Source organism: Triticum aestivum, chromosome 2B, assembly GCF_018294505.1.
Source record: "Triticum aestivum cultivar Chinese Spring chromosome 2B, IWGSC CS RefSeq v2.1, whole genome shotgun sequence".
Lineage (NCBI taxonomy): Eukaryota > Viridiplantae > Streptophyta > Magnoliopsida > Poales > Poaceae > Triticum > Triticum aestivum.
Genome location: NC_057798.1, coordinates 705,781,874 through 705,802,440, shown reverse-complemented (window position 1 = coordinate 705,802,440; position 20,567 = coordinate 705,781,874). Strand labels below are relative to the sequence as shown.

General features: G+C 41.9%; 1 protein-coding gene and 1 pseudogene across 1 annotated transcript; both read left to right on the top strand.

Moving 5' to 3' along the window:
• Positions 1 to 365: 365 nt before the first annotated feature.
• Positions 366 to 941, top strand: LOC123042215 (putative cysteine proteinase inhibitor 7). Its single transcript, XM_044464717.1, has one exon. The coding sequence runs from the start codon at positions 466 to 468 to the stop codon at positions 850 to 852; it is 387 nt and encodes a 128-aa protein (XP_044320652.1). The 5' UTR covers positions 366 to 465; the 3' UTR covers positions 853 to 941.
• An 8,032-nt stretch (positions 942 to 8,973) lies between these two features.
• On the top strand, positions 8,974 to 17,214 carry LOC123039450 (periplasmic beta-glucosidase-like; annotated as a pseudogene).
• The last annotated feature ends 3,353 nt before the right edge of the window (positions 17,215 to 20,567 follow it).

The following is a 20,567-nucleotide window of genomic DNA, read 5'->3' as shown; positions in this document are numbered from 1 at the left end:
GAGTAGTCTCCTTCTAGATGCCTTTTTGGGTGTATATCAATTAATACTGAAATAAAAGTAGTAATAGATACAACATTAGACTAATTGTTGAATATTTGTCTAACCGTCACACTCAATAAAATCTTGCGGTCAATCTCATTCAAAATGCCTATATTTCGGTATGTGTCCAATTAATGTACGCAGTAAAATGTTGTTTTAAATTAAGTATCGGATATGCATCTAATTAATGTTTGGATAAACGTAGTAAAATGTTGTAATAAATGTCATTTTAAATTCATGTTTGGATATGCATCCAAGTAATGTTTGCCTCTTGTAGTGATGTCTGTTTAACCACCCCCATCTCAATTGTTGTGGAACCACTCACATTGCCAGTTCACCAGAGCCCCACATAAACTAACTCGTTATATCAAGCTCCAAAACCTCACTAGCAAACCAAAATTTTCATCATCGCAAAGTTTATACACCATGAGGACAACCAGTTTCCTACTCATTGTTGTTGTTGTGATCGTGTATGCCATCGGTGTACCAGCCACGGGCTGTGGTGAATCGATGGGAACCCGATTGTGGAACACGACAGGAGCTAATGGATGGGAACCAATCAAGAACATAAATGACAAACACATCCAGGAGCTTGGCAATTGGGCGGTGTTGGAATTCAGCAAGCGTGTGAACTGCCTGGTCAAGTTCAACAAGGTGGTGAGTGGCAGACAACAACTCATGTCTGGCATGAACTATGAGCTCACCATTGATGTGACACACTTTGAGGGGACAGATGGAAAATACAAGGCAGAGTTGCATGAGCAGGAGTTGACCAAGAAACGCCAACTTCTCTCCTTCATGAACGTGAACTAAGCGGGAGGAGGAAACTTTGTTAACAATAATTGTGTTCTTGGAATTATGTTAGCTCAATTGTTTGTCCAATAATAAATTATCATCTCGCATTGCCATGTGTTTTTAAGGATCAAACATCTACAACTTGATTATGATGAGAGAAGTAAAAGCAAACACATATATAATTGTGTTCTTTTCCTAGGAGAAGGAAGATTTGTTACCTTCGTTGTAAAACTTAGGAAGGTTCATGATATTTCTCCCAGCTAGACTTAAGAATGTTAATATGGATGCAAAAAACGTACAAAGACTAACAAGTGCTTCGGAATCAAAACCATATTAGTACTCATATCACTAAATTCGCGAGTTCCAATGAAAGTCTTAATGCATTCGTACTCAATAGTTTTACCTACTATGTTACCTTTATCCATTTCTCACCCTTAGTTGTTGGAAGTAATAAGATTAAGAAGATCCCAAGCTTCCTCAATAGTTTTATTATTAAAACATCCTCAGAAAGAACTATCAAGTACTCCCTCTGTCCCATTATAAGTGTCTCAACTTTGTACTAGCTCTAGTACAAAGTTGTACTAAGCTTGAGACAGTTATTTTGAGACGGAGGGAGTATTTGACTAACATGAGTGGGAAGCTTTGCATAAAAGTTACTAGCTCTTTGATAAAACTATTACTAGTAACTTTTTTCCCTCATAAAAGGTTGGGCCATGCCCTCTCCCTCATAAGTCCGGAATTATATATATATATATAATTTCTATTAATACAAATTTTATGGAGCGAATAAAATCTCTTACAAATTTCACCATTTAGCCATTCCCAATTCATGGCATAAATGTTTTCAAGATAATGATTTCATCTGAGAGTTTCACCCTCTATTAAGCAAGTGAATAATATCTTCTTCAAGTCATTACGAGATAACCCATTAGTTTTAAAGAGGGAACATATTTCATCAAGCGAATGAATACGATCATCAGGGTGATCTTTCTCATTTCCTGCATAGCTGTTAGCTTTGACATGTTTGATATAACCAATAGGTACTCTATAAACATCTTGATTTTCCTTTAATAGGTTCCTCACAAACCTTATTACCAATTGATAGGGAAGTTTCAAGTAGAGTATCAATAATATATGAAGCCATAGTGATAAAACTAGTAGAAAACAATAAAATAGCACACAGAGTAAAATGGTTTTCTCACCACTTTGAACTTACCAAAAGTGTTACAATCCCCGTCAATGACCCAAGAAAAGAGTCTGACATCCCACAAGTCTAGGATGTCAATTGTAGATATTTTTTATAGGTAAATCATTGATCGCACAAGGAGCAGAAGGAATTGGTAAGTGCAAAAATTGCAATGATTCGCTGTAAGTACTAAAATTTGTAACATTGTAGTTGTCTGTGATGGTGGAGTTGCAACGTAATGTAAATAACAATAAAAGGTGAAAGAGTGCAGCAAGTGGCGCAATTTTAATTGTGATAAGGACAAGTCGGTTGTATTACTTATGGTGATTGAACATTCTCAAGGATGGCAGGAATATTGTGCAATGTAAATAACAATATTTTAATTGTGATTCTCATTGCTTAATCTGCGTTGTGTCGCTAGAACCTAAGCCTATATGCTTCAAAATCTGCTAGAGTTGCCCTAGCTGCCCTCATACAGTTCTCCCTAATCATTTGGTTCTTTGTGTTTTTGAACAAACATTTTCTTGAAACGGCGAATTAAAAACCAAGTAACTTTGTCATTCCCCTTTGCTCGTATGAGCCGAACAACATTACATTGCGACTTTGATTTGTACGCCCCTAACCACATTGAGGTACCGAAGCTGAACATTGGTGGCAAGGTTTCGTATACATAACAAAAGTATATAGTTTTTTCTCAGAACTCATCGAAGGCGAGTTTGACAAATAGGATGTGGAAAGCCTGCAGCTTTGCATCCCCTCTCACCTCTCACAAACCAGACACATAAGTGAGGTGATTGAGAGCACAAGCACCAGAAGAGAACTCCAGTTTCTGCAATACAACACACGTTTTTCCAATGTGTAAGAACAGAGCTGAATGCTCATGGCAAAGTGATGGATACAACAAGGTTTTGTTTGCTGCAGAATAAATATAGTCAATGGATGAGACTGAAGAAACTGTGATCGATCTACAATCATCACATATATCGTGACTGTTAGTATGAACAGGCCAGGCACTGCAAGCTAGAAAGCTCTCCACAATTTCTTGAAAACTCTTTTTATCCAAAAAAACACTAGTTAACATGTCCTTGCTAAACAATAATTGTTTGAAGACACAAGTTAACAATAGGCCACTGTCTCCGCATGAGAAGTGGAGTACCTCGAAAAAGATATGGAATCCAAATTGATTAGCGACGATGTCAAATGTTTTTTTTTTGAGACTGAGTAGGCAGCCTACTCAAATGGGGCAATACATTTAGAGAGCATGATGGAACGAAGGCTAGTCGGAACATCGGCGATCAACACTTGCTCTCCTGAACTCCTGGTCAAAGCAGCCAGGCCATGGGCCAAGAAGTTCATGTTTCTTTGTGCATACTGAATGCTGCAGCCAGAGAACGACGCTATAGCCCGTTTTATGTCCATGATTAGGCCATACTGAGGAGATCGTGTGGGATTTTGAACCATCAGTTCTTTGGTTAATCATTGGTTATCTGTTTCTAGGATCACTTGACCATTAAACAGACCGGATATGGCCTGCAAGCCGACCAGAATGGCTCGGGCTTCAGCCTCTTCCGCAGTGTGGCATTGAGGCATCCGCTTGCAGATAGACATGAGGACTGAGCCTCGGTAGTCTCGGCCAACAGCTCCAGCAGCGCTTTCCCCGATATCGGCTCGAACGGCAGCGTCGGTGTTCACTTTTACCACCCCTCTAATTGGCGGGATCCATTTACCATCGGTGCCTGCAGCAGCACTTCCAGGGAGTGCATCAACCCAGGCGCTAGTACCATGAACTGATGCTGCATCTTTTCCACCCGACCAAACATCTTTCATCTCTGCATTTTTCAACTCCTCCTCATACTGCTTCAGGAACTGTACTGAGCCACAGATTGATTCCCTGCCATTATTTCGGATACAGTCTTCTCTCATATGCCAGCACCTCCAGAACAACAGCAGGATTTTGGCGCGCATTTCCTCATTTTCTGTATGTAGCACAGTTTGTAGCCAGTTCTCACCTGTGTACCAAAATCTGTTTTCATTAGGCAGATTCCATACCTTCCTCATGGCTTCCCTCAATGCTCTGCTTTTTGTGCACATGACCACCGCGTGATGTTCAGTTTCAGTCACATTTCCACAAATGTTGCAGGTAGCGTCTAGTTCAAGTGTTCTTTTCCACTTGTTTTCCTTAGTAGCAAGGGTATTTGTAGCCACCCTCCACCCGAATATACGTACTTTACCTGGCACTTTTGCTTTCCAAATGAGATCCCATATGCTACGATCGTTCGGGTCTGAAGACGAGCTTGAGGGGTTTTGAGCTAGTTGGGGAAGGCTTGCCGCTGCAAGTTTATAGGCACTTCTTACTGAAAATTCACCACTTTTCTCATAGTGCCAAGCAATCCGATCTTCCACATCCGAGGATGGAATTCGGATTTTACAAATCTCATCTGCATCGAAAGGGTAGAAGATTTGTCTAACTAGCTCCTCGTTCCATTCCTTCCTGTCAGAGTGCATTAGTTGGTTAACCCATCGGATCCGAGACCTCCTAATGAAAGTTGCTGTCATGAGGCCCTCCCTCCTTGGGATCCATTGATCCCGTTGGATTTGGATGTTCTTTCCATTCCCCACCCTCCAGATTACGCCCTTTTTGAGCAGCTCAAGCCCAAACTGTATTGCTCTCCAAACAGGAGACGCATCCTTCGCAAATACTGTGTCCAGGAGATTCCCTTGCGGGTAATATTTGCTTTTAAGAACTCTTGCACATAGGCTATCTGGGTTTTGAATTAGTCGCCAACCCTGTTTGGCCAGCAGTGCTTGATTAAACAGGTGCATATCTCTGAATCCGATGCCTCTCGCTCTTTTAGGCTTTGTCATCCGTTCCCATGACATCCAGTGGACCTTCCTGTGTCCCTCATCCTCTCCCCACCAAAACTTTCTGATCATTCTTTCATATTTTTCACAGAAGCCTTTTGAGAGCATAAAAACACTCATGGTGAATGTTGGAAGGGCCTGGACAACCGACTTAACATGAACCTCCTTGGCTGCATAAGACATAAATTTCTCGCTCCAATCACTGCATCTTTTCCGAAATCTATCCATGATCGGTTGGAATTGTTCTTCCTTCATTCTTCCTTCCGGGGTGGGCAGACCCAGGTACTTACTTTCAAAAGTTTCTGATTGCACTCTGAGAATGGTTTTTATGTCCTCTCTTGTTTGGGTTGGGCATGCTTCACTAAATAGAATCGAGCACTTGCTAGCACTTAGAAGCTTCCCTGTACACTTTTGGAAAGAGGCAAGAACTCTCTTGATAGCTTTCGCTTGCTCCGGGATGGCCTTAAAGAAAATTAAACTGTCGTCAGCAAACAGGAGATTTGAAATCCCCGGGCTATTTCTTGCAACCTTAATGGGCGTAATCTTGTTCTCTGCCATTTCCTTTTTCAGCAAATGCACCAAGCCATCAGCCACAAAAAGAAAAAGGTATGGACTTAGTGGATCCCCTTGCCTCAGGCCCCTAGATGGGCAGAATGGTTCTAGGAGCTCACCATTGCATCTCACCGAATATCTAACAGATCAAACACATTGCATCACCCAGTCAGTCCATATTTTGCAAAAACCTGATTTCCGTAGAACACCTTCCATAAAACTCCAGTCAACTCTGTCGTACGCCTTTGCAAGATCAAGTTTATATGCACAGTAATTGTCTCTCTCACTCCGACAGTGTTGGATCTTGTGGAAACACTCGAACGCAATGATGGCGTTATCTGTTATCAGTCTACCCGGAATGAAAGCCCTCTGGGTCTCAGAAATGATCTCATCCAAGATGGGCCGTAACCTGTTTACAAGGCGATGTCAAATGTTAGCAGCAAAACCTAACATCATGCTAGAGAAATGATGAAGGTAGACAGAGCAGAGAGCATTCTAGTATCATGGGTAAAGATGTAAATCCTGAGAGAGATGGAGGTCGGAGAGTACAATGTATGGCACACCCTTGTATTTTACGTACAAAAGAAAGACCTGAGGTTTTCAACACAAGTTTGCTTACACCGAACGAATTTTAGTGCTCCAAGTAAGCATGATAAAGTAATAACTATCTGACAAATCCCTCATCCCTGCTGCATGTAAATCCAATATTAATGCAGAATCTGGTCCCCCACAAGCTCCTGAAATTGGACAGGCTTACTGAAGATACAGTGGGATGCTACAGAGAAAATACCACCAAACAAGGGTGCTTAATGAATGTTGTTTAACCTGCAGAATATTGTCCAAGAGCATAACCGTTGACTCCGCGCCTCTGCCTGCTCTCACGTAAGGTTTCTGTTTCAGTTTTCAAAGGCTTCAGTTTCAATGTACAATCATTTTGAGTCATCAGTTACAGAAGAGCATTCAGAGCCGTATGAATCTGCAGAACGCTACACAAATACACAGGCCATCGAATTGTTGTAAAGCAATACTCGGGTTGGTAAAGACAACTTCTATGATGATTCAGTAAAGTTACAGGAGTTTAGTTAATTACCCAAAATAACGGATTAATATGGAGTATAAAGGCAAAACTACTGACAACTCCTATTTTTTTTTGAAAAGGGGGGGCTGACAACTCCTATGATTCAGTAATTTTGCCATTACCTTCTTTGCTGATCTCCTTCTTAACAGTTTATTTTCACTACATTCACAATTGCTCTTGATCTCTAAAAGAACTAATATTTATTTCAATGTTTGGGTTTATTTTATTTAAGAATTAGCAATCAGTATTACTCTTGTCGGCATGAGTGTCAAGCTGAACACAGTCATACAAAGGTTCAGGAACCTGATACATCCAGGTCTTTACAACATTAGCCGGAGAAGCTAATTTGGCCGCATAATACGGTGTCATTAGCCTCCCTTTTAACATGATACGCTTCAGTTTCTACTTAACTCCTGAATTTGAAACAATCTCACCCTTTTACCTTCTGATTTGTAAGAAGAGAATCGAATACTCGACAAAGTGAGTTCTTATTACATTGGTTGCATAATACAGTCGTTGGATGATAATACTGGAGAAAATGAACTCCATCTACAATCATCACAGGCTGATGCTGCACCAAATCAGAAGTCGAGCAAGTCTGAAAAATCGAAGGCTTTGAGTGCCTCCTTGCGTGCTGCTTCGTTCATTGCTTCCATCTCCTGTTGATGGCGCAGGTACTCATCATCCACCTCGACGTAGCCATTCTTGGCGTACTCGGTGCGGACCCAGGCCTGGAATTCCCTGAAATCCTCTCCAATCTCGTAGAAAAAGCGCACGACGTTGTAGAAGCTCACCACGTCCTCGTCCATCTCCTCTTCCGGCGAAGGAATCAGGGCAGGGTTGTGGCGCTTCAGGGCCTTGTACTCGGGAGGGAGAGAGTCGTCATCCATCTCCTTGGTTAGGATGGAATCCACCTCCTCCTGCGGCAGCCTCGTCATCTTTCTCTCCGGAGCCTCCTCGCGCCTGGCTGCCGCCGCCGTCGCCGGTGTGGCTCCCTGCCCCAACTCAGAGCAGTCGATCCCGGCTGTTTTCCTTCTGATGGAGCAGACCTCCAGTGGAGATTCGTCGCCTTCTGGTGCCTCCTCTGCTTTCCTTTTGGTTCCCTTCTTCTCCTTCAGATCTTGACCGCCATGCTGCTGGCACCGCTTCAGCACACACACATCGCCGGCGGTCACAGCTGCCTTCGCCGCCATGCGTCTGGTGGTGCGCCGCTACTTCCTCGCCGGCCGTCGATCTCCCGCGGTTCGCCTCGACTAACCGACCTCGCCGCCAAAATTGGGGAGAATTTGATCGAGGAAACCTAGCTTCCAATTTGGGGGACGCTGGAACAGATGTTGTCTGGGCATTATAAAGGCCGAAGCTTTTAATTCCGTTCTATTTCGGCTCCGGTCGATGACGACGAGTGGGAGTCGAAATCAATCGAGCTCGGATTGGAGGCGAGCTGAATTGATTTCGAGCCCATGGTTTGCCGCGTTGCCCAAACAAAAGTGAATTTACATCTTTTTCTCAAAACAAATTCAAGGCCACTCCTATTTGACGCGTAGGTTGCCAAAAAGCCAGCTGGCCCGAGGTTTGGTGAAGGTTCTAGAATCTTCCAAGAAACGGTTTTCTCGTTTTTTCTTCCGGTTTTTTTAATTTCTTTGTCCTTTTCCTTCTTTTTTTCATTGTTCGTGACTGCTCTGCTTTCCTTTTTCTCTTTTTTTTCATTCTTTCTTTATTTCTTCCTTTTCTTTTTCTTTTTTGTCCGTCTTTCAAATTTGCGAACATATTTTCTCAGATTGAAAACATTATTTGCACTCCTGAACATTTTTCAAAATCAGGAATATTTTCAAATCTGTGAACATTTTTTTTACAAATTCGTGAATTTTGTTTTAATTGCAGAACATTTTATAAAAAATATCTAACATTTTTGGAACAAGTGAACTTCTTCGCAAATTCATGAACATTTTTAAAATCATCTATATTTTTTTAAATCATGATTGTTTTTTGAAAACATGAACATTTTTTAATGATGATATTTTTAAAAATCATGAACATTTTTCAAATTCACGAATATTTATTGAAATTGCGTATATTTTTTGGAACACGTAACCATTTTTTGAAATTTGAGAACAAATTTTGAAATTCATGAACTTTTTTTCTTCTAGACAAACATTTTTTGAGTTACTTAATACTTCTTGAAACAACAAAAATATTTGAATTTCGTAAACATTTTTTATAATTTTGGAACATTTTTCTAAATTCTCGAACATATTTTAGAAGAAAAATAGGGCATGGTCGGCAAGATCCGTACCTGCGCGGGCAAAGCCCACATGGTTTCTAGTCATGCCCGATAGCTACTCCGGCACGACCACTTGCTCTTCTCGAACATTTTTTGAATATTGTGAAATTTTTTGTAGAAATTCCTATGTGGCCAGAACAAAAGCAATACTCTGACTTGTGCTCACCGTCATCGGCCGGCATGGCAGCAGCGCAAGGCCTAGGCAAAGAGCGTCCGCTGTATAAGGACACGTCGGCGCCGGTGGAGGCGCGCGTGCATGACCTGCTGGTCTGCATGATGCTGGAGGAGAAGGCATGCCAGATGGCCCAGATCGAGCTCTCTGTGGCGTTGCCCCGCGCCCTCACGGAGCTCGGCGTCAGCAGCCTCCTCAACGGCGGCGGCAGTCCGCCCCGGGAACGCGCATCCCCGTCCGACTGGGCTGGTATGGTCGACGGCATGCAGCGCCTCGCCCTCTCGTCCCGCCTCGGCGTCCCCATCATCTACGGCATCGATGCCGTCCACGACAACAACAATGTCATCGGCGCCACCATCTTCCCCCACAACGTCGGCCTCGGAGCCTCCAGGCACATTACATACCGATCGACCACGTTGAGCAATATAGTAGCTTTTTGTACGTTTACTACGTTGACCACGCCCTACATACATGCTCCATTCATTTCCTGCAGGGACCCGGAGCTTGTGCGAAAGGACAAACCCTATTTGACGCTGGTTAGCGTTAGATTGTTCTGCTTTCGCTCAGGGAGCCATCGGTTGGGCCGGCCCATGTACGGGATTAGCGTTTACTGTTCGATGCGTTGCTGCCGCTTCCTTCTCTATTTCTTGCGGGGTTTTTTTCGTTTTTCTTCTACGATTTTTCTTCCAGTGTTTTCGCTGTTTTGCCTGGTTTACAGTTGTTTTCTTCCTGTTTTTTCTTTTTCTTTTTTGGTTCCTTTTTTCTTTTATGTTTCCTTTTTATTTTCTCTTTCTATTTTCTTCTCTTTATTGCGCATTATATAAAAAGTTCACTGCATGTTACAAAAATCGTATATTATGAAATAGTGCATCTTGCATTCTAAAATTGTTCATCGTATATTATGAAATAGTGCATCTTGCATTCTAAAATTGTTCATCGTGTGTTACAAAAATGTTCATAGTATATTATGAAATTGTTCAACATATATTAAAAAAGTTCATTGCATATTTAAAATTTGTTCATCATATATAAAAAATTTGTTCAACGTATACTACAAAATGTTCAGTTGTGTATTTTAAAATTTTCAAGTGTTTGTTTTAAAAAAGTTCTCTATATTTTAAAGTTTGTTCAACGCATATTATAAAAATATTTTATTTTAAAAAATAACATGATTTGCCGCTGCCTTTTATACTTTAAGACAAGCACTGCAATTTTATCGTTGTAGGTAGCTAACTCGGCTGGTTGGCTCCCTTGGATCCAGAATGAGGTCCGCAGTTCGATCCCAACTTGTGCGCCTCAATTTTGAATTTTTACTCGACGCGTGCTTATTGGGCCGGCCCGTTTGCGCTTCGCTTCAGCGAAGCCGCGTCACTCGGATGCTCACGGGCGGCGTATAGGAGCTCTCGTGTGAAAGATCGGCGAGGCAACAACGCTCGAGGTTCATGCCACCGGCATGCACTGGACCTTTGCCCCCTACGTCGCCGTGAGTCAAACTCAAACCTTCGTGTTGACACACGAACACGTCACCGTGTACCTCCAACACCGAAGATGGTGCACCGCAGCTCACGTTGAAGGAGACCCGGCCGGAAACGCGGTACACAAGCAATCCGGCGGGCGCTTTTGTAGATCCAAAACCCACACGCTCGGGAGGGACCCCGTCAGGACGCGCAGCGGCTATGGGCTACACTAGGTCGGCCTGACCGCCCCTAGGGCCTCGAGGTTCGCCGCTCTGCAACAAGAAGAATGAACAAAGAACGAGGAAGAAGAAGAACAAAGGGAAAAGATAAAAGTAAAGGTAAAAAGAGGTAGGTGAATTGATCGATTGTGGGTTGTTCAACCGGCATCACCTCTCATCAATTTATGAGACGGCTGGACATCTTGTAAAAAAAGGATTCCAAATCACTTCCAAATCTTTTCAAAATTAACCGAATTCGGATTTAGGTGAGTCTGGAACAACAGCTCGGTTTTTAGATCCTACACGCCACAAACAACCTCGGATGAAGATGAGCCAAAAGAAAATTTGGCCATTTCGACGAGACGAACAACTTTTGTGTTGAACGTTTTTCGATTCAGAGCCGTATTGAGGGCCGAACAGCTTGCGCGACCCATCAAACATTAATGAGGCGTTTGTGTGCTCCCTCGCGCCATATTTTGCCTCGTGGAGTCGTGGTAGAGCCGCACTCTGATGGCTATAACTTTTGCATACGAACTTGGATTAAGACGATTTTTATATCAAAATCAATTGTTTCGACGAGACGAAAACAATTCATGTAGAAAGTTTTCTCGTTTGAGGCTTCCCTTGAGGCGTAATCGGCCGAACCGTCCTCTGGATATAAAATCTCAGTGCTTTGAGCATAGTTCGGCCCTCGAGATGGGATCAGATGATGATGACCCAAACTTCAAAGATGTTCACCTTGATAATACGAAACTTTTTCATGTACATCACTTCTTCATTTAAAGCCACTTTAATTAAGTTGTTGACCGTACCCAAATCTGGTGTCAACACATACCCCCCTGTTTTTCAGCCAAACTTGTGTGCCGAAAAATAACTTACACGGAGTTTGTTCTAAGCACGATGTCAACACTGCATCGGCCATTTTGTACGTGCTTTTGACGATAAGTATATATTGGCCATTTTATTTCTTAGAGCGATAATTGTGTATCGGCCATTTAGATTAGCAACAAAAGTTAAGCTAATCAAACGTATTTTGTTTTTATCGATACCTTTCTCTCTCTAAGCATGTGGACATGTTTTTCGATATCGGTTTCTCTTGAGTAAAAGCGAGGTATAAACTTGAGAGAGTTGATACGTCTATTTTACATTATGTTTTCCTATTGTTATTTATAATGTTTTTATGCATAATAATGCTTTATGGAGTAATTCTAATGCATTTTCTCTCATAATATGCAAGGTTTACACAAAGAGGGAGAATTCCGGCAGATGGAATTCTGGACCTGGAAAAGCTACGTCAGAGTCACCTATTCCGCACATCTCCAAATGAGCTGAAAATTTATGGAGAATTGTTTTAAAATATATAAAAGAATATTGGAGCAAATAACTATCAGAGGGGGCCCACCAGGTGGGCACAACCCACCTGGAAGCGCCATGGAGCGCATGCGTGATGTCTAGTACGCAACTTTATTCTTGTAGACTCGTGTTGGGCCTCCAAGCATATAGTTTTGTAGCGCAGTAGCAATTTTCCCTCAAGTGGGTGACTTATGGTTTATCAATCCATGGGAGGTGTAGGATAAAGATGGTCTCTCTCAAACAACCCTGCAACCAAATAATAAAAAGTCTCTTGTATCCTCAACACACCAAATACAATGGTAATTTATATAGGTGCACTAGTTCGGTGAAGAGATGGCGATACAAGTATAATATGGATAGTAGATATTGGTTTTTGTAGTAAGAACAATAAATAACAGCAAGGTAGCAATTGATAAAATGGAGCACAAACGGTATTGCAATGCTTGAAAATGAGGCATAGGGTCCGTACTTTCGCTAGTGCAATCTCTCAACAATGCTAATCTAATTGGATCATATAACCATCCCTCAACATGCGATGAAGAATCACTCCAAAGTTCGTATCTAGCGGAGAATATAAGAAGAAATTGTTTGTAGATATTATTTCCGATCGATATATCCAAGAGTTCGTATAACACCAAGTTATTCTTTCTGATCGATCTATCAAGAGTTCGTACTAAAATAACACTAAGTTATTCTTTTCGATCGATCTATCAAGAGTTCATACTAAAATAACACCAAAGCAAATTCAGATTCATAATACTCAATCAAACACAAAGAACCTCAAAGAGTGCCCAAGATTTCTACCGGAGAAACAAAAGACAAGAACATGCATCAACCCATATGCATAGATTACCTCAATGTCACCTAGGGAATCCGCGATTTGAGTGCCAAAACATATCTCAAGTGAATTGATGTAATACCCCATTGTCACCACGGGTATTCATATGCAAGACATACATCAAGTGTTCTCAAATTCATAAAAGTATTCAATCCGATAAAACAAAATCTCAAAGGGAAAACTCAATTCATAACAAGATAGAGAGGGGGAAACACCATATGATCCAACTATATTAACAAAGCCCGCAATACATCAAGATCGTGCCATCTCAAGAACACGAGAGAGAGAGAGAGAGAGATTAAACACATAGCTACTGGTAAAAACCCTCAGCCTCGAGGGTGGACTACTCCCTCCTCATCATGGTGGCCGCCGAGATGATGAAGATGGCCACTGAATGATGATTTTCCCCTCCGGCAGGGTGCCAACACAGGGTCTAGATTGGTTTTCGTGGACACAAAGGCTTGTGGTGGCGGAACTTCTGATCTAGGGTTACCCTGAGGGTTTTTGGAATATTGGACGATTTATAGGGCAAAGAGGCGGTGTGGGAGGCCACCGAGGTGGGCACAACCCACCTAGGGCGCGCCATGGTGGGTTGTGCCCCCCCTCGGGGCTCCCCTCTAGCACTTCTTTGGCCCATTGGATGTCTTCTGGTCCAAAAAATCTCCAAAAAGTTTCGCTGTGTTTGGACTCCGTTTGGTATTGATTTTCTGCGATGAAAAAACAAGCAAAAAATAGCAACTGGCACTGGGCATTATATCAATAGGTTAGTCCCAAAAAATGATATAAAGTTGCTATAAATGATTGTAAAACATCCAAGAATGATAATATAACAACATGAATACTTCATAAATTATAGATACATTGGAGAGTTATCAAGCGCGTCCTGGTGGGTTGTGCCCTCCTCGGCCCACCTTTGGTGCCCATCTTCTGGTATAAAAGTCGTTTTGACCTAGAAAAAAAAATCAAAGGCGGACTTTCGGGACGAAGTGCCGCTATCTCAAGGCGAAACTTGGGCAGGAGCACTTTTGCCCTCCGGCGGGGCGATTCCGCCAGGGGAACTTCCCTCCCGGAGGAGGAAATCACCGCTATCGTCATCACCAACAACTCTCCCATATTTGGGAGGGCCATCTCCATCAACATCTTCAACAACACCATCTCCTCTCAAACCCTAGTTCATCTCTTGTGTTCAATCTTTGTACGAGAACCTTAGATTGGTGCTTGTGGGTGGCTAGTAGTGTTGATTACATCTTGTAGTTGATTACTATATGGTTTATTTGGTGGAAGATTATATGTTCAGATCCATTATGCTATTTAATATCCCTCTAATCTTGAACATGATTATCATTTGTGAGTAGTTACTTTTGTTCTTAAAGTCACGGGAGAAGTCATGTTGCAAGTAATCATGTGAACTTGATATGTGTTCGATATTTTGATGATATGCATGTTGTGATTCCCTTAGTGGTGTCATGTGAACGTCGACTACATGACACTTCACCTTATTAGGGCCTAAGGGAATGCATTGTGGAGTATGATAACCCACAAGTATATGGGATCGCAATAGTTTTCGAGGGTAGAGTATTCAACCCAAATTTATAGATTCGACACAAGGGGAGCGAAAGAATATTTGCAAGTATTAGCAGCTGAGTTGTCAATTCAACCACACCTGGAGATTAATTATCTGCAGCAAAGTGATCAGTGTCAAATTAGTATGATAGTTTTGATAGTAGTAGCAACAACAATAGTAACAGTAACAGTGATAGCAGTAGTTTTGTAGCAAGTGCAATAGTAACAATAGCAGTAGTAACTTAGCAGCAACAATATGTAGGAAAATCATAGGCATTGGATCGGCGATTCGTTGGATGATATTCATCATGAGACAATCATAATCTAGGGTGATACGGCACTAGCTCCAGTTCATAAATATAATGTAGGCATGTATTCCGTAAATAGTCATGCGTGCTTATGGAAAGAACTTGCGTGCCATCTTTTGTCCTACCCTCCTGTGGAAGCGGGTTCCTATTGGAAATTAAGGGATATTAATGCCTCCTTTTAATAGAGAACCGGAACAAAGCATTAGCATACAGTGAATATATGAACTCCTTAAACTACGGTCATCACCGAAAGTGGTACCGACTATTGTCATTCCAGGGTTGCCAGATCATAACATGTAGTAGGTGACTATAACGTGCAAGATCGGATCTAGAACATATATATAATGGTGATAACATAAACAATTCCTATCTGAAATCATGGCACCTGGGCCCAAAGTGACAAGCATTAGCATGGCAAAGTCATAGAAACATCAGTCTTAGAACAAAATGGATACAAGGGATCAAGCCCTAACAAAACTAACTCGATTACATGATGAATCTCATCCAACTCCTCACCGACCAGCGAGCCTACGAAGGGATTACTCACTCCCGATGGGGAGCATCATGGAATTGGCGATGGAGAAGTGTTGGTGATGACGAAGGTCGAAGATCCCCCTCTCCGGAGCCCCAAACGGACTTCGGATTAGGCCTCCCGATGAAGAACAGGAGACGGTGGCGCCTCCGTCTTGTGAAACGCGATAATTCATTCTCCCCTTTTTTTGGAAAAATAGAATTTTATAGCGTCGGTTTCAGGGTCTGCGGGGCCACCAGGTGGGGACAACCCACCTAGGCGCTTGTGGAGAGGGTGGCATGCCCTGGTGAGCTATACCCACCCAGGTGCCCCCCTTCGGTGGTTCTTGGCTCCAGAAATTATCTTTTATTGTATAAAAAATCCTCGCAAAGTTTCATTCCATTCCGAGAACTTTTATTTCTGCACAAAAACAACACCATGGTAGTTCTGCTGAAAACAGCGTCTGTCCAGGTTAGTTTCATTAAAATCATGTAAATTAGAGTCCAAAACAAGGGGAAAAGCGTTAGGAAAAGTAGATACGATGGAGATGTTTCAGAGTAGTTATTAGATGATGAGTTGCTAGAGTGACAAAAGCTTAAACCCTAGTTTATGCGCTACTTCGTAAGGGGCCGATTTGGATCCAAAAGTTTAATGCTATGGTTAGATTTTATCTTAATATTTTTCTCGTAGTTGCGGATGCTTGCGAGGGGGTTAATTATAAGTAGGAGGTTTGTTCAAGTAAGAACAACACCTAGGCACCGAGCCACCCACATACCAAATTATCAAAGTAGCGAACATGAATCAAGCCAACATGATGAAAGTGATATGGTGAAATTCCCAGGCACCCTCGAGAACGCTTTGCTGATTATTAGAGACCATCTTGCCCTATCCTTTGCCTTAAAAGGATTGGGCTATCTTGCTGCACTTCATTTACCATTACCGTTACTTGCTTGTTACAAATTATCTTGCTACCAAACTACTTATTACCAACAATTTTAGTGCTTGTAGACATTACCTTGCTGAAAACTGCTTGTCATTTCCTTCTGCTCGTCATTGGGTTCGACGACACTCTTACTTATTGAAAGGACTACGATTGATCCCCTATGCTTGTGGGTCATCAGTGGACAATAGCTTGGCATGGTGATAGTGGAAATATTACTCCTGGTAAGCAAATAATTTTAACTCTAGGAGAATATATTACACACGACCTTACATTTAATTTGAGTGACACTTACAATCATTTTTTTCCTATTATAAAAATCATTCTCTTTGGAAATTCTAGGTTGGAAGATTAGTAGTTAAGGATAAATTATGACCCATTTTCAAGTACCATGTTGCATACACAGATGTGAAATTGTTGTTTAGAAATTGAAGTGTAAGTTGTTTGCGTTGGAACATATTGTGCAGGGGTTGTTTCAGAATTGTTTCATTTTATTTATTAAAAATACGTTCTAGTTTAGTCCGCACTATGATTTAGGAGTTAATCAAGCTATCAAAACCAATAGGTACAAGCATATTAGAGGCCATACAAGAATCTATATATGGAAGTGGAAACCAAAGTTATGTATGAAGGATGCCCAATAGATGCTACCATTGAAACGGGCAAAATTTCTTATGTAGTTGTTGTAGTGGTGAGGTTCCCTATGCAGAAAGCTTGGGGGTGATAGAACCGACCTTAGTATTCCATTAAATGGTTTTGATCTTATTACTCGTGTTGCTAGTAAAATCCCTACCCTAGTGATTGTTATTTCTGGAAGGCCCTTGGTTATTGAGCCGCGAGTTGTTTAGAAGGTAGATGCTCTAGTTACTGCTTGGCTGCCTGGAAGTGAGGGCATGGGAGTTGCTGATTGCCTCTTTGGAGGCCATGATTTTGTGGGCACGTTGCCTGTAACTTGGTTTAGATACGATGATCAACTACCTATAAATATTGCAGGTGCGGACTATGATCCACTATTTCCTTTTGGATATGAGCTGAAATGTTCAAAAGCCTTGGAGATTTAGCATGATGTCAGGAAGTATTTGTTGGTCATACATTTGAATTGCCAGAATATTGTTACATATGTGTGTTGTTATGTACAAGAGAAATAAAGTCATGTTGTCGATTACATGGTATAAGGTCTTCAAGACATAGTTTGCCTGTTACTACTTCTACTATAAGTATATCATTTCGAATACTTGAATTTAACTAGGTACAACTCGCTGCCAAATTATATGGCCCTTGAATTTTCTAGAGCATGAACAAGGTGACCTGTTAGTCTGTTATTTTAAGTCATGAATCGTAGAACAACTGTTCCATGACCTTCCTTTATAAATTAAAAAAATCATATATACATAATAAGGAAGAGGATGAAAGATACAAAGTACAACAAAATCACCCAATGGCAGTTCTAGGGATCATCATGATAAAAAAAGTGAAAATCAATTCTAGACACCATCATCAAAGATGGTAGTCGATCCACCTATGCAAGCTCTCAGTATATTTGCTCTTGAGCCGATGACCTAGCAAAGTAAGGTCCTAATGTAGGAATTTCCAAGCAGTGATTGTTGGGGCTTCAATTTTCAATATGTTTTTATTTCTTTGGATATTCCAACATCCCAGGTAATACTATCCATTTTTTGTATCTAATTAGTATATTTCCGGAAGCCTTTTTGGGTGTATTTGGAATCATGACTAATATTTGAATAGAAAGGTAATAATTGATGCAACATGACTAATATTTGAATAGAAGTGTGTAAGTGCATCTCGTGCCACCCCTTGTTGGTTTTGGAGTATTGACGACAAAGTTGGTTGAGGGACTAATGCGTTTGTGAGAATTGCAGGATAACGCAGGTAGTGTCCCTCATTGATTCGGTTTACCTACCGGAGATGACCCCTAAAAATGTATGAAGACATTGACGACAATGGTGGTATGTGAAGATATTCATATTGAAGACTATGACTTGAGAAGACATTGAGTGAAGACTATGGAGCGCGAAGACTGTGTCGTTTTGTTGTTTCCTTTTCTTCTTTGTTGAGTCGTAGGAACCACCGTACTATTAAGTAGGGTCCAAGTGAACTAAGTCAGAATGACTGAAGTGATGCTCAACCAAAATCCTATGTTTTCGAGCGAAGACAATGAGAGCAAATCTTATCCAGAGCTGGATGAGTTAGCTTTGCTTCTAGCCCAAGTAAAGTTGCCATGTGTGTTTGAAATCTGACCGTTGGAACACGTGTCAGTTCCTTAGTGACCCAGGGTCATTTCGGACATATCAGGTTGGGTTGCCCTGTGGCTATAAATAGCCCACCCCCTACACCATAAATTGGTGGCTGCTCAAAGTTAGTTCACGACTTTTGTCGTTTGAGAGGAACCCACCTCGAAGCCTTTGAGAGAGAGAAATCCTTGCGAGGACAAAGCCCAAACACCCAGAGCCAAAGAGTGTTAGGCATCACTGAAGTCTTTCTGTCTGTGTGACCTGAAGACTTATTACACTTGAGGACTGTGTATCCTCTAGCCGGTCAGGCGTCGCGTTCTGAGCATCCAAGAGTCATTGTGGATTGCCGGTGAACGAATTCTGTGAAGGTTCGGAAGTCTACCTTGAAGACTTACCAGAGTGATTGGGCGAGGATTGTGTGTCCTTAGCTCACGGGGAATAAGGTGAAGACGCGGTCTTCTGAGTTGAATCTCAGCCTCCCTAACCAGACGTACAATTGTCACAGCAACTGGAACTGGTCTAACAAATCCTGTGTCTTCAACGAGTGACTGGTTCTATCATGTCCCTTCCTTTACTTAGTGTTTGTCTTCGTGAAGTCATTGCCTATTTGTCATACCTGTTTGACTTCATTGCTTGACTACTATTGTTTGTCGGCTTCATACTATCTTCCATCCTGATCCTTACTACCAAGATGCTATTAGTCTTTGTACTTTCACATTATTGCATACTTGACTATGGCTTGCTTGTTGTAGTTTATCTTCCGCTGCATATCAATTAGGTCATTTCTATTGTTTGTCTTTGAAACTTCCACGTTTTGAAGACTTTCATAAAAATCGCCTATTCACCCCCCTCTAGTCGATAACTAGCACTTTCAATTGGTATCAGAGCAAGGTACTCCCTTGTTCTGTGTGATTTGGTTTAACCACCTGGAGTTTAGCTATGTCGACTGCAGGGATAATCAAAGTCTCCACTGCTTACCTCGTGTTCGATGGAACTGAATATCCCTACTAGAAGAATAAGATGCGCATGCATCTTGAAGCCATTGATGTCGACCTCTGGTATGTCATCAAGAACGGCGTTCCCAAAACTGGTGAAGGTGTCACCCCTACTGATGTCAAGAAGTTCATTCAAGTGGACTCTACTGCAAAGAACATCATCTGTGGTCATCTGACCAAAGGACAGTATGGCCGTGTGAGTGCTTTGGAAACGTCGAAGCTAGTCTGGGACTGGCTATCCAAGGTCAATGAAGGCGTCTCAACCCAGAGAGATCAAAGGATCAGTGTTCTTCGCAATCTCTTCAACCGCTTCAAGAGAAACGACAATGAAAATGTCCAGCTCATGTTTGATCGTCTCACCGACATCACAAATGAGCTTCAGGCTCTCGGCGCCACTGAGATTACCAAGCATGAAATCATCAAGACACTACTGAGATCACTTGACAACTCCTTTGACACCCTTGCCCTCATGATACAAGAACACCCTGACTTCAAGACACTCGATCCGTCTGATATACTTGAGCGGCTCAACACACATGAGTTCCAGCTTTCTAAGAAAAGGGACATCTATGGTCCCAACTATGGCCGAACTCGCGCTTTGAAGGCAAAAGTTGTTTCCTCATCTGAAGAAGAATCTGACTGCGGTTCTGATGATCCTGAAGACATTGGAAAGGAACTTGCTATGCTTGTGAAAAAGTTCTAGAAGTTCACCAAGAAGAAAGGCTTCAGAAAGTCTTCACGATCTAGCTCAAGAAATGATGAAACTTCCACTCATGACAACAAGAATAGAACATGTCACAAGCGCAAGAAGCCTGGACACTATATCTCTGAGTGTCCACAGTGGGACAATGAGAAGAAGAAGAAGAAGAAGAAATCTTCAAAGTCTTCTTCCAAGTCCTCATCAAGGTCTTCATCTCATAAGAAGAGCTCATCTGGCAAGGCTCGTGCTTTTGTTGGCAAGGAAATGGATTCAGAGGAGGAGTCTGCTTCTGAGGAGGTGGAGGTGGAGTCTGAAGAGGAGTCCGACCCTGGAGTTGCAAGTCTGGCTCTAGCCACAACCTATGTTGCCAAGTCCATCTTCAACACTGAAGACAATGATTCCCACACCAACGCTGAAGCTGATGACAAGGACAATCCTGCTCCCACCTACTGCTTCATGGCACGTGG